Source organism: Pollicipes pollicipes, unplaced genomic scaffold, assembly GCF_011947565.3.
Source record: "Pollicipes pollicipes isolate AB1234 unplaced genomic scaffold, Ppol_2.1 Scaffold_2555;HRSCAF=2994_pilon_pilon_pilon, whole genome shotgun sequence".
Classification (NCBI taxonomy): domain Eukaryota; kingdom Metazoa; phylum Arthropoda; class Thecostraca; order Pollicipedomorpha; family Pollicipedidae; genus Pollicipes; species Pollicipes pollicipes.
The window spans coordinates 31,543,346-31,558,031 of record NW_023596136.1 but is presented as its reverse complement, the minus strand read 5'-3'; the positions used below and the strand labels follow the sequence as shown (position 1 = coordinate 31,558,031).

General features: G+C 49.8%; 1 protein-coding gene across 3 annotated transcripts; it reads left to right on the top strand.

The window, feature by feature from the left end:
- Positions 1 to 6,520: 6,520 nt before the first annotated feature.
- On the top strand, positions 6,521 to 14,549 carry LOC119102394 (glucosamine-6-phosphate isomerase 1-like). 3 transcript variants are annotated; one of them, XM_037225777.1, is made up of 9 exons: positions 6,521 to 6,748; positions 8,482 to 8,616; positions 9,244 to 9,345; positions 9,874 to 10,056; positions 10,475 to 10,659; positions 11,133 to 11,228; positions 11,653 to 11,730; positions 11,928 to 11,977; positions 14,016 to 14,549. In XM_037225777.1, the coding sequence occupies exons 2-8, from the start codon at positions 8,493 to 8,495 to the stop codon at positions 11,967 to 11,969; spliced, it is 810 nt and encodes a 269-aa protein (XP_037081672.1). In that variant the 5' UTR covers positions 6,521 to 6,748; positions 8,482 to 8,492; the 3' UTR covers positions 11,970 to 11,977; positions 14,016 to 14,549. The 3 variants fall into 3 exon arrangements, with proteins under 3 accessions (XP_037081672.1, XP_037081668.1, XP_037081660.1); XM_037225773.1 differs by lacking the exon at positions 11,928 to 11,977 and having other exon boundaries at positions 6,524 to 6,648; positions 14,016 to 14,547; XM_037225765.1 differs by lacking the exon at positions 11,928 to 11,977 and having other exon boundaries at positions 6,524 to 6,748; positions 14,016 to 14,547.
- Positions 14,550 to 14,686: the final 137 nt, after the last annotated feature.

Below are 14,686 nucleotides of genomic sequence, written 5' to 3'. Positions count from 1 at the left end.
GCAAGAAGCTTTTATCATGATGCGGTTATGTTGGGTAAGCTTATTTACCTGTGTGGATTCTGTCGAACCAAGAAATTCGTGGCGATATGCAAAATCATTATGACTAATTTTCAAAAAACTGATTTACGGTTCATTTGGACCTTATCGCAACGTAACCGATCAACGCTGGCGCCAATGGCTTCAGGAAGCATGCTATCTGACTCGGGGGATAATCTAGAAGAAACTGAATGGATTTCATGATTCAACGTATGCGACATGGGTACACGACCACCTTTATACCAATATTGAAGGTCTCAGTCCTCTTTCCGTATATTTTGAGGTCTCAGGGGTGAGTGCATTCTATGGATGCCGTGGAAAAGTGATCTTCGTTTTCAGAATGTAGCAACATGCAAATGCTTTAGTAGACGTCACTGAATCTGCCAAAATAAGCTGCGATTTCAACATGATATGTTTGTAGGCAGAGTAATGCCAGTAAGCAATGCAAGCTGTTGCTTCTTTACAGCCTACTGAGTGTGCGTGGTCTGATATGACCCATGCCATGGATGATTAGGATTGTCATTTCTTCGGTTGGTTTTACAGCATGACATTGTAAGCAAAATTCAGATGATTTTGCGCCTTTGTGAACAATTTTAAGAACATACCCGCTAACGGTGCGCTGCCTTTTTGACTTCTGTCGACTCTGCACGTCGCATTCAGTCCATTTGCCTTTTTACCTCTGCCGGCCAGCCCTCCCTAGCAGAACAATATTCTTGATGTCATAAATAATACACTAGCATCATGAGAATATCCATTTCGTAAGTTGCTAAGTGCATTTGTGAGGAGCATTATGCCGTAGATAAGACAGTAGTAATAGCTTTATTCCTCGGGAAAAAAACAGGCGAGTGGAGATAAAGATGCGTTGATATTGTGGCACCGAATAGCAATTTAGATTGATAGATAATATATAATTTTTTAGAAAGGAATATACATTTTGTTTCGATAAAGACGTGTTGCCGACATATCAAAGGATCAATTTCTCTATTCTCCTAGTTTTTCTCTATTACTACTGTCTCAATAATATTTTTCCTTAGATTTATAGCATTTAAAATCAACCTAACTCAAAAAAGGTTAAAAATTAACTATAAAGTGTTAGCCGGAGCCTCATGTGCATCCGAGCGCTGCCTATTACCATGAGTCGACCTCTCACGAACAGGCCCGGGGGGTCACAGCTGACTGCACTGGACATGGCCGCTCCTGGCTTACGCTGACGCCTCCAGCTGCACCGCTTCTTACTCCACAGTGTGCGTTGGATCATTACCGACCCGCGTGCGCAGCGAGCTACCTGTGTAATAAGAGACATAGGAGCTACTTACCTGAATCTCCGCCGGCCGCTGCGTGCTCGTTGCCCACAGTCGGGCCGTCGCCGCCTCCACCCCCCGCCCGGACACATCACCTGACTGCCGTTGACCTCCGGGCGGGACCCGGGTCAAGGTCAGCTGAGGGGCAGCCGGACGGCCAGTGGCAGTCAGCTGGCTAACGTGTGCATCGTTCTCCTTGTGAAGCATTATTATCAGTCATACCCAGGGCACGTAAGATGACAATTATTGTAAAGAAAAGGTGCTATGCAAATTTAAAGACAAGCCACCACGTGCCTAGACAACTTTGCAGCATTAAAAGCAGCCATGACGCACGATAATCGAAATCATTTTTTGGACCGAAGAGCTTGCCTTAAATATAACAGATGATTACTTATACGCGTACGGCGCTATCCGCTTTATCATTGGGTCACTGGGCGATCACCAGATGACCAAATAACTGGACGGCTAGGTTAACTGGTTATCTTGAATTAGAGCCCTTCCGATCAGTAATGAGCATTTCAGGCCTGTGGAATGAAGGACACTGGATAACGGTAGGACAGAAATACATGCTCCGGGGGGGGGGGGGGGGGAGGGGAGCCACCACCGAGCTTCAACGCGCAAGGACCCATCTGCGAGGTATGTGCTGGGCGCCTGGTCGGGGTCCCCTCCAGGGGCCTCTCAGCTCACCCGTGGCTGACACATGCAGCCTGCCCGGGACAAGCGGGGCGTCGCGAGGATGCATAATGGAGCAAGAAAGGAGAAGGTCGGATGCACTGGACGGCTGATGCAATCCTAAGGACGCAAGAGCGTGTGAGGGGATTAGGAAGGACTCTTAGACCCACTCCTTGTATTTGCATACTCGGTGTGTTCAAACTTTCTGGTGGTTGTTACTGCACCCCTCGTCATCAATAAAGGCTCCGAGGAATAAGAAGAATGAGATGATGTTGAGAAGAAAAGGGTTCTGGATATACGTTTGATACTATATATATATATATATATATATATATATATATATATATATATGTATGTATATATATGTTTGATAGCATATGAGGTCTTTTCTCGCGCTGTGGATTTTCTCAATAACGCATATTTTGCGCCGTAAGTCTTAACTTTTTGTTCAAATTGTTTACCTTCATTGTTGTGATGGGACGAAAATTGCGATATTTGTCTTCGAAAGGTTGCTTCCCTCACACTTCTGCTACCTTTCTGCTATGCTGGTTACAACGGCTACAGGCATGAAGCTTTAAAAAGGGTGGTGTTACGACCACAAACAGCCGGCGATTACGGTCATAATGCAGATGAATGTACTCTCATGGATTGTGTCTTGCCTTTCCCGAAAGTTCTGCATTGCCCTTCTCTCGTTCGAAGCGAGGCTGTCTTCAGCCCTGAACAGGCCGACGCGAGCACCTCTGTCGTTTGAAAACTGAGCTTCCTCATCCCACGAAACCCATTTATTTCATACAATGTTCAATTAATGTCATGCGTCTCTCAGTCGGTAAAAATTTCGGCGCTAGACCAACATTTATCTCTTACCGCGATAACGCATGTTGTATGGTATCAGCTCTGTACCCGTTAAATCTCGCGCTCGCTAGTCTTATGTGCGAATGATATATTTTGCTTTTCCGGTATCCGATAGAATTGAACTGTCAGTACTGCCGTTTGTTTACATTGAAGTCATTGATTCGGTCCTCTCTTCGCCCTAACATCTTCTGCATTTTCTTCCGGTTCATCGACTCTTCCATATTTTCTTTTGCTGTTCTGTTGGCGTACTCCGTGTTCCGCTTCTCTTCTCGTATGGTTCGCATTCGCTATAGGTACCACATCTGTGATGTCTGTGACATCTGTGACGTTGTGACGTTGGGCTGGTGATGCTGCTCACCAGCAGATTAGAAGCATAAGATGACTGTCCGCGCGGACAGCTGGTGCTGGTGGCTTCGCATCCCCGTGCGGACACCGTCGGGGATGCGAAGCTGCCGTCCCCGTGCGGACACCGTCGGGGATGAGAAGCTACCATCCCCGTGCGGACGCCGTCGGGGATGCGAAGCTGCCATCCCTGTGCGGACAGCGTTGGGGATGAGAAGTTACCATCCCCCTGGGGACACCGTCGGGGATGAGAAGCTGCCCTCCCCGTGCGGATGCCGTCGGGGATGCGAAGCCGCCATCCCTGTGCGGACAGCGTTGGGGATGAGAGTTACCATCCCCCTGGGGACAACCGTCGGGGATGAGAAGCTGCCCTCCCCGTGCGGATGCCGTCGGGGATGCGAGGCTGCCATCCCCGTGCGGATGCCGTCGGGGATGCGAAGCTGCCATCCCCGCGTGGACGCCGTCGGGCATGCGAAGCTGCCATCTCCGTGCGGACACTGTCAGGAATGCGAAGCTACCATCCCCGCGCGGACGCCGTCGGGCATGCGAAGCTGTCATCTCCGTGCGGACGCCGTCGGGGAAGCGAGCCTCCATCCCCGTCCAGGCGCCGTCTGCCCAGTGTGGACAGGCCTTCATCAGTTGTACGGACAGCTGACTGCTCCGGACTATAAACACCACGCAGACGCTGTCGGAGACGTAAAAATTCCGTTATGCGCGAACGCCGTCTGCGCAGCGTGGACAGGCCTTCACTTCAGCATTGAGGAATTTTTCAACTTGGGTCGGCCCAACACAGTCCGGGTGTCGCGTCATGCATAGAAGCGAGCATATTTGCAACTTCTGATCACACCAGCACGCAGCTTTCAATCTGTGGGAGAATTCTTGCCTAAATAAAACAAGGCTCTTTCGTGCAAGTTATTTTGACCGGGTGAGATTTTCCTGTAACATTACAATGTGAACTCTTTTTTTTAAAAGATTTGATCCGAACCTTCTGAATGGATGGATTTCCGGGATCAGAGCTCACGCTAAGCAGTGCTTGTGTGAGCCCTGACTCCTACCGATAGATAGCTTTCGAACGATAGATAGCTTTCCTCATTAGATTGGTGTGACAGCGTCTCAAAACCAGCCTTTTTTGACAGCAGAAAGAGCGGACGATCGTTCTAACAAAAGGGTACCAGTGTGCGCAGCCAGCACGCGTCATCGAGCACAAGGTATGGATTGGCTCGTTTCGGAACTTTTTTAGGGATTGATGACTGGTCTTCGCAAACTGAGAGCAGAGAGAAGCGACACGAAATGTATGGCGTAAATGAATATACGCATACCGTCTACAATGCACAAGACGCTACCACCACCAAGACGTTCGGTCCATAGGCACTGTCCAGTTCACAAGCACGTAAACGACACGGGCGGCAAGTGTCACCCTTTTCGAAATCGGTCTCGGGCGGCGTGGCGGTCGCTGTAACCAAAAACTAAATCACCACACATTTATGGGCTAAATTAACCGACATTGCCAGACCTGGCCAAACGCCCGGCCAGCCAGCTTTCATGCAGGGTGGTGTAAAAATAAGCGTCTGGACGACAAAAGATGCCATTTAAAATCTGTCTACTAACGTCATGACAGGCGGACTTTCTAATACATTGATCACACCCATTTTCATAAGCTCTCAGGTAGAGTCTGTCTCAATTGGTTATCGTCTTAATGTCGGCTAGGTTTACGACGATAGTTGATAACCCACACATTTGTTCTCACGTCGTTCTTCTGGCATTCACAAGGCTGGTTTCATTTCATTGCATAACACGTACAGAATACAAAAACAGGACGTCTATGCAATGCGATTGAAGCACAAGCGGCTTCAGTCTGTCACGTCACTTGACCCACGTGAGCCCATCTTGAGGCTTGCCCGAGCTAAGGCCCAGCTGTGAGTCTGCTTGTGCTTTGTGTTGCGTAGCCCAATCAGAGCTCACGGAAAATCAAGTTCCTACACGAGTAGTTTTGGCAAGCAGCTATGATAGGCTGTGCCATGTTCTACCGGAATTGTGTCTCTGCCTGTCTCTACCCGCCCATAGCCTAGTGTGGTCAAATTATATGGTAGGATGAGTCATCTTTGCCCGACTTAGTTCTTTTCCAATCATTGGTCTAACTTAGTCCTCACAGCCCATCAGGCCAATAGCCCAACTTTCCAATCGTCAGCCCAACAGCTCAACAGACCAACTTTCCAGTCGTCAGCTCAACAGCCCAACTTTCCCACCGTCAACTCAACAGCCTGATTACTTCTCTGCCCGCAGGGACGGATCTAGCCTGGAGTTTTTTTTTTGGGGGGGGGACAGTTCGTCCGGGGACCGTTTTTGGGGGGGGGGGGGAACCGTTCGTCGCCAGCTGGCTGCCGTGAGATCCGAGGTCCAGTGCATGGTGCCTCTCGCGAGTACCTAGAAGGGACACCATTCAAGCACCGAAATGCTTTTGAAACTTCTATATACAGTATGCATGTTTACAAAGCTCGTTACATAAGATATTACTTTCAAGAGTCAACTGGTCAGACGGGGTTTATTCCAAATGGTGATCAGGGTGACAAACGGTGAAACAGGGTAATCAGGCCGGACAATGAATGATTCTAATGGCTATGGAGCGTGGTGGCAGCTGCGGAGCGGCTGTGGCGGCGGGCACACCGGTGAGCCGCGCTGCGGAACGAGATGAATGATGAGTCAGTCAGGAGTCAGGATACAATGTTTCCGAAACAGAAACGTTTGATACCGCACCATCAAAGTTAAAACAGACGGTAAGTAGACGAAACTTTTATGAAGTTCTGGAAATGTTTTTTTTTGGGGGGGGGGCAAAACGTACTCTCAGTTTTTTGGGAAGGCATGGCCCGTGCCCCCCCCCCCCCCAGGATCCGCCTATGTTTGCCCGACTTAGTCCTTTTCTATTCCTCAGCCCAACAAAATGTTGATCGAAGCAACATGCCAACTGTGGAGGATTTGTAGAGAATCGATGCTTACACTTTGAGCCTGAGAAAAATCAGGCTCGAAAACAATTTGGAGTGCCCAAGTCATGACAATGATCATCGTTATTTCCTTTGACATGTTAGGAATTCTGGCTGACACCAATCCACTTCCCTCTGACGAGTTGTCTTTTCCATATTCCATTCAAATGAACAAGGTTTGAGCTCGAGAGTTGGGTATTTTCAGTTGCACGCCCTCGGCATACCCCTTCGCTGGGTTATCAGGCACCCCACGCATCAGCTGACCCAAGGCCAATCCTATTTACGTTTGCTTTATGGCGCAACCGGGACGTGGGCAATGTCAGAGCGGTCAAGTCGGTCAAGGGTTCGGCGACCGGGGCGGTCTGGCTGGGGCCGCGGGTCGTTTATCCGCCGCATAAGAACCGGGTCTGCCTGACCGTTAGCGCGCCTGCGCCGTGGTGTTCTGTTTCTCGTCTGATCAACCGGGGGTACGTCCTGTTCCGGCTGAGCGCTGGTCTGACTGCTGGCTTGCACGGTAACCTGTACTAGGGACATCGTTTTTGAGGCAGTACAACCCGAACGCAGCAGGTATGCCGCTGTCCAACAGGGAAAGCATTGAACATTAGGTGTTGTCCTTGCAGATGCTGGATAGAATAGCAATTGGGGTTGGCGGATAACTGGAGGTTGGCTGTTATGTTGGTACCATGCAAATGTGTCTAGGTGGCTTGAAAATGTATTACTGTTGTATTTGTCATGCTGAAACTGATCATGATGTTGTATGGGATGAGTTTAATATTATAGCCTACTAAAACATTGTTAAATGAACAGTAGGATAGGGAACTCTATCTTGTGTGACCCCAGAACATCTGCATACCAAAAAGCTAGATATTGAAGTGTCATAAATGTACATAGTTCTTGAGGATTGGTAACAACAATAAGTGGCATATGTTTTATTCATGTGTGTTTTTTTCTTTTAGACTGGTTTCTGGCAGCTGTTGTGTTCTTTGTTTTGTGTTCATGTGTGGTTTGGATGCTTCAGAAAATGGCTTGATATGTAATATTTAGAATAAAAGCCAGATAGAGAATTGGTTCTGGGATGCACAAGGCTTCTACTTCAGTGTGTGCATGTCAAAGGATCATATTCTTATAATCCTTAATGTTTCTGTGTGATCATGACAATTGTCAGTGGCCTGTCGTACTGGTCTACCAGCTGGTACACTTATAGCAGTTCTGTGGAACTAGTGTAATATATCAGCTAACCTGCTAACTTTTTATGCCAACTTGCAAGCTGCTAACCAACTTTTTAGTGTGAGGAAAGCTGTGTCCTGAGTGAGTTGTGCACAATCCTTGTAAACATTTTAACCTCAATTACCTAGACCAGCCTAGCTGGACTGCCATGTTTCTGAGAGCCTGTTTTCAGCAAGACACAGTTCACAAATTGCAGTTTTGCTACACAGGTTTGCCACACTCAGTCAATAGCAAAGAGAAGGCAAAATTCAATATTTGAAGCAGCTTGTGAATAGCAAAAGAGCAGAACTAGGTCCAGATCCTGGCAACCCCATATTGCAGCAGCACAAGAATAACAATCATGCTAAAAAAGAAGACTGTCCTCATTGAAAAAGTGTGGGTGCTGTGTGGAAGATGTTTGCACCCTTCCCACATTCTTCTGTGTGCAAACCTTGCATGTGCCTGGTTCAAGTGCATTTTAAGATCTATATCAGATATAGCAGGCAGGGCAGAATGTGTTTTGAACATGATGGCAAAGGCAGAGCACCCTACCTTTGGTGTGTCATCTGTTACCTGCCTAGAAAATTTGAACCCTTGAGTAGAAATGAATCCATATGTATCATGGCTGTGCCTCAGCCCAAAGAGTCCTGTGCTTGTCTTCAAAAGGGACTGGCATGCCAACTACGTTGCCTCTCTGAGGCTGGTGTAGTATTCAGTGGTAATGCTTTTCAAAATCTTTTGATGGAAAACCTGAAAACTTGGATTCAATGCATCTTAGTTTCATCCCTGATATCTAGTTACACTCCATACTGATGTGTTTGGACATCTGAATGAAATAAGTGTTGCATGCAACTGATGACCCTGTGAGTGATTTTGGTCACATCACTGTTCCTGCTAAATACCCCACAATCTATACATGAAGACAGATTGTGGATGGTCAGAGATGGGTCGACAGACGAAAAGCACGAGCACGGACTGCCCATCTCAACATGCCTGCAGTGATGTAACCTCATCCAGGCTGGCCTCCTGCCTTGTCCGGGTGTCATCAGCAGCTGCCCTGCGTTCGGTGATAGAGGCTGGCTCCCCCCGGCAGGAAGCCACCGCCATGCGTCTGGTGATCCTCGACAACGCGCACCAAGTGGCCGACTGGTCGGCGCGCTACATCGTCAAACGCATCCTCGACTTCAACCCCGGACCGGACCGTTACTTCGTGCTCGGCTTGCCCACCGGTGAGGGAGCAACAACCTGTTGTGCCTGCGCGTGGGTTACGCAGTTTTTTTCTTCTTCTTGCGGAGTTTGCATGCACATGCCATATGTGTGTGGCGGTGATTCTAAAATTTGCTTTTTGACTGTTGCACGTTTTCTCTGTCTTACCTAGCACCTCCATTTTATTGTAAGCGATGCTATCGAAAACAGTAAAAATAATTTTAATGGTGGCAAGAGCTTACTCACCTTTCCTGGATGCATAGCGATTCACGTCATGGCAGGTTCAGAAAAAGGCAGTGTTTTGCTGGTGCAGGACTAAGCAGAATTTGTTCGGTCGTCAAGCTGCATAAGTCTGTGTATGAATGCTTACTGCGTTAGATGGCCTATATGCCATTATTTATGGGAAATGACATGCCATTGTGCATGTGATCATCAATCTACATCAGTCTTAATTCTACATAAGCATTCAATACTGTTATCGGCATCTGGTACCTTTGATGTCCTGCTTTAGTCACATGCATTCCGTTTGTTTTTTGCGGCGCCCCCCCCCCCGTGGCGCGTCATCAGAGTTGTACAAGTTCGGAGCCAGTGATTCCCCTTTGAATGCCAACTTGATGTGGTCCTGTTCGTAATTCGCTGCTGATCACTAGGTGGCACTCCTGGTGGCACGTACAGAGAGCTGGTGAAGTACCATAAGGAGGGAAAAGTCTCCTTCAAGTATGTCAAGACGTTCAACATGGACGAATACGTCGGCAAGTAACCACATCTCTTTGCTGTGGTCGTGTTACTTTGATTTGCATGGATTTATCGGGTTGTGCTGTGGGAATGTATTGCAACCGCGCAATGCGTGTCAAATGGTTGCCTAGTTGTTTGAACCAGTTCATGGTATTATGTCGAAGTGATTAACTCCATTGGGTCGTATCGTCGTATTGGTCGTATTGGGTCCATTGGGGTCGTAAGTGTATGCACGTAGGCTCCGCAAATTTTGCCGTATTCATCCACTAAGGTAACTATTTTGAGAAATCTGAAACATCCGCCCGTTATTAAAAACCGGTCATGCATCACGCATCACGATGGTTGACGTTTGACCCTGATCTATGCACAAGGACGCCGTAAGTTAAGCTTCTACTGGTTGAAGCAGTCGCTATTTTGAGAGCCCCGCGCGAGCAAATCAGATCGGGCAAGGGCTTGGCAGTCTGGCCTAACCGCAACGTGGGCTCCTGCCTGCAAAGTCGCTACCCGATGCTCGGCGCTACGCTGACCGACGCCGGTGGCCGCAGGCATTCCCCGGGACCACCCGGAGAGCTACCACTCCTACATGTGGAACAACCTGTTCAAGCACATCGACATTCACCCGGAGAACGTGAACCTGCTGGACGGCACGTGCTCCGACCTGGAGGCCGAGTGCGCCCGCTACGAGAAGAAGATTCAGGACGCCGGCGGTATCGAGCTCTTCATGGGCGGTGAGTCTGAGGGTGGGAGCGCGATGGCCGGCCGTGCCTGCTGTCGGTCTGAGGGTGGACGCGCCGATGGCGGCCGTTGCCCGCTGTCGGTCTGAGGGTGGACGCGCGATGGCCGGCCGTGCCCGCTTGTCGGTCTGAGGGTGGACGCGCGACGACCGGCCGTTGCCCGCTGTCGGTCGGATTAGAACTGGAGACTGCTAACCTTAGCCCTCTCGCCCGATGATTGAGGTAGATGGTGTTAAGTGGGCCGCGTCAGGCGCGAGAGGCATGATTTGCCATGCCGTGTCGTCGTCCTGTCCTGTCTCGACGGGTGCTCCGACGACTCCCTCGTCGCTGTCGGCGGCTGGCATGCACCAGCCTCGCGCCCGCGTCCGCCCCGGCGGCTCTGTTGACCTGTCTGACCTGGCGCTGCCTGCAGGCATCGGACCGGACGGCCACGTGGCGTTCAACGAGCCGGGCTCATCGCTGGTGTCCCGGACGCGCGTGAAGACGCTGAACCAGGACACGATCCAGGCTAACGCGCGCTTCTTCGACGATGACATCAACAAGGTGCCGACGCGGGCGCTGACCGTCGGCGTCGGCACCGTCATGGACGCCAACGAGGTCAGAGCGCCGGCCGACGGAGGGCGGAGGCCCGAGACGAGGGTATTGCCCCACCCGACCTCCGCTCGCGGCCCGCGGTACGATCGGGGTCAGAAGCGCAGGCAGTGTGCGGTCTGTTCAAATGTGCGTACGTGCTGCGACTTTTATTATATGTTTCGTCGGAGGCTGTTTAGTGCCGAAAATGTGATGACGCGCGTGCCTAGTCTGGCCGCCTTTCGCCTATTGACCTCCTGCGAACAAATTTGGGGTCTCGAAAGTAATCGACGATGGGACGTGAGGAACGAAATACGCAGGGTGACAGGACAGGATCAGAAAATGCTGCATGGCCCGCGAACAGCGGAAGCGCTCTGTGGAGCATTCGTAGTGTTTGCAGGAAGAACGTGTCGTGTAAGTGTCAAGATGGTCGTCATGACAACCCATGGACACTGCCCGCCGCTCGGTCGGTGTTGGTGACGGTCGCCCGGCGCCGCCAGGTGCTGATCCTGATCACCGGGCAGCACAAGGCGTACGCCCTGCACCAGGCCATCGAGCAGGGCGTCAACCACATGTGGACCGTGTCGGCGTTCCAGGTGAGGCGCGTCGCCCGCCCCCCGCCCCCGGCCCACGAGCCCTCAGCCCGTCTGCCGCGCCCGCCCCGCCGCGGGGACGCTGTTTTGCGTTCAGAGAGCCCGGTGTGAAGCTGCGCCTGTCACGGCCGGCGCACAGACTGGCTGGCACGTCGAGTGATGCGATTGGGCGAGTTTGGAGGCTTGATGTGCCCCTGCGTTGTTTGTGTGTTTGCGTCCGCCTGCGTGTTGCTGCTCGTGGCCCTCTGTTGCTATGTTGCGTGTGCAACGAAGGCTAAGCTATCATCAGACCGTGCGGTAACTAACCTTTTGGGTAAAAAATGTGGATAGGTGGGATTCATTATACTGCAGGAGCTGTGGGTGTATAATGTTCCTCCCAATCATAGGGCCTTCGTGTCGTGGGTTGATGCCTTTCTTCTCGTGGCAGCAACATCCCAAGACGATCATGGTGTGCGATGAAGACGCCACCATGGAACTCAAGGTCAAAACGGTCAAATACTTCAAGGTGAGGCGTGGTCAGGATAATTCCGTCGATTTAATTCCTCACAGCCAACTTTGTCCTTGTCATGTGACCCGAGTCACTGATGCATTGTGCTCTCTAGAAGTCCACTTAATCTTAAGCACTTCAGTTGGACGTACCAGTGCATCGTTCGGCAGGCGGTTTGTGTGTGTGCTGATCAGCCACCATTCCCGTCGTTTCAGAGTCTCCACAAGGTTCATCAGCGTTTGTTAGAAGACTCGTAACGTTTACAGTAAGGCTGTATTGGCTAGCCGCTGCAGACCAGACGAACGCTGCATCGTTTTGTCGTTTATTTGCTTGATCTTAGCATTTTATTGCAGACCTTGCTTTGCTATATTATGTCATAGCGAGAGCAATTGATGTATTCCTGCGGGATCGCGCTAGTCTGAGGCGGAGCAGGGCTTTTGATTTTGGATGCCTGAATATTCCTCGAAGTGTCCAGATCCGGTAAATTTGACCGTTAAAACTAGTGTTCGGCAGTGACCCAAGGCATAAGGGTACAAGCGGAACAAAACTTTGAAACTTTGGTTAAGCTTGTAAGGTCAAGTTTGTAAGCTTTATCATGCCGTTCTCCATGCTGCACAGTTCACGGGGCGATGATCAAATACCCAAACATATGCTCAGAGTGTCATCAACTACAACCAACCAAAAGCAAGCATGGTCGCCTTTTATATGACGGGGCAGTGGCGCACTTTGCCACACCGCTGCGGCTGGAAGCTGAGACGCCACTCCTGTTATATACCACTGGTCAACTGCGCTCTCGCATAGTCCGTCTGCAGGCAACAACGTCGCCGTATATATTGCAATGTGAAGGCAGACCACCCGCAAGCCGAGAGAGGCTGTGTGGTGATTAGGCAATTGACAACTGATCAAGGTGTTTTGTTGGGACGTGACATTACGTGCCGGATTAGGAGCTTCTAGCAAACATTGCCCTCTTGGACAGAAATTTTGCCACGGTCTTGGTGGCAGCTAGGGTATTTGCAAAACCTTACATTATGCAAAACTCAGCACTGTGCAAAACCGCGGAGCTGGCCGAGAAAAAATGTTAGGCCAGATCTGTTTGAAAAGTAAGCAAGGGGTACGAGAAAGAAGCATTTCCTTCGCCGACCGTCGCTGGAAATGTTTGCTTGGTATTCAATTTTGTTACAGCGGCCTTAGCTGCATCCCAAGGGAGAGTGGGACACCATTGGGAAAAATTCCGAACTCATATATGTAATATTATATCTATCCTGATATTCTCAACCTAAAATCATCGATAATTTCTTTCGTAGAAAGTGTCCGATCTTTCGTTTTCCTCCGGTTCAGCATACTTTTTTGATTCTATGGCAGAGCAGCTCATAGTACAGCCAGCCATTTTTTATCTGTACACAAACACTGTAAGGAGCAAGTAGCAGTGACGCTTCGCACACTGCGAGCACGCATGCGCACCTGGCATCAGCATGTTTTAATGATTAGCCCTTCCAAAATGTTCGGAAACCTAAATGGCGTGGACAGAAGGGATGCCAATTATCGTTCGTCTTGTACTTGCCGACAGCCGTGCCTGTCAGTTTGGATATGCCGTCTGGTTGTTTGCAGTTTCAACCACAACGCTTGGCTGTGGCGTTTTTAGATAGTGCCCTAGTTAATAATCGCTGGAAGCTGAATAAAGAATGCATGTTTCAGTGATTTACAACGTACACCGATTCTTTTACAACCCTCGGAAAATTTTTGGTCCAACCCCTTTAATGGCTGGAGACCAAAATATTCATGGGAAGCTCTGCGAAAATGTTTGTTCACTGAGCCCAGATGGTCAGGTGTTTAAACGTGGCGTGCTAGTTAACTTTTTGTGAAGTTTTTACGACGTTCATTGTGGGCGCAAAAGGTCGAGCAGGCAGCAACACATGGAGGGACAGTGCAGGTCATGTTTAGCGCTAGAATCTAGTCCTGCGTGTGGTACCTGCATTCGCAACGCAGCTCCGGTAGGGACATGCCATTGACGTCAGTTTTGCTTTCGTTTGCGAGCTGCCTTTATGTTGTATGGCATTTCCAACACGTTTTCTTGGAATTATTAAGATGCTACGAATTGCCGCTATTAACCCAGTGTGTTGCAAGGAACATAACCTCCGTAAAATAGACGTTTTCTTCCAGTGTTTACATGCCGTCCATGCGCCTAACCATGTTGACAATACGTAAAATGCAATGCGACGCGATACCACGGCGGTACATCGCACCACAAGTTAAGCGTGTGGCCGCCAGATGTCAGGCGGTTAACGGCTGTCCCGTGTCCGCAGGAGCTCTGGTCCGTGCATAGCAAACAGATACACGATCCGGTGGACTTCGAGTCCACCCACCGCACCTAGAGGGTCGGGTGCTGCTCCGGCCCCTGGGCGCGAAGCAGCCACCCAAGGAGTGCCACGCGACGGCTGCGGCACGCCGCATCTCGTCTAGGCGTGTACGCATGCTTATTCAGTGGTACTCGGATGTCAGGTGTATTTGGAAGCGGCTGTTTGGTGCGGGCAGTGGCTTCTTCATGTTTATATGGTAACGTAGGAACCATCTTGAGCGGCGTCTAACTCCTGGGAGAACACCACCGCCTTCAACTGGTATTTGTAGCCATGAATGCTGTGATAATAGCACAGATGACTTTATGATCGGTGTCATGCCTCTTGCAAGAAGACAAACTTATTTTTGTGGTCTTGTCAACTTGTATATGCGAAATGCTCCAACTGTTGGCTCAGCATAGCTTCAGCCCAACTCTTTGAGGACTGTTTATATATGATGCTGTCTGTATGATTGCTGTCTACGCCTGCAGATCTGCAGCAGAATACACCTATTGCTTATGCTACCCATGTTTTAGACCAAGGGCAGAAGTGTTGCAAACCTTTGATTAGGATGTTAACCATATGCTACTGATAAGCTAGCAAACATGGCCGTGGACATAATGGTGTGCCCCAAAATGAGG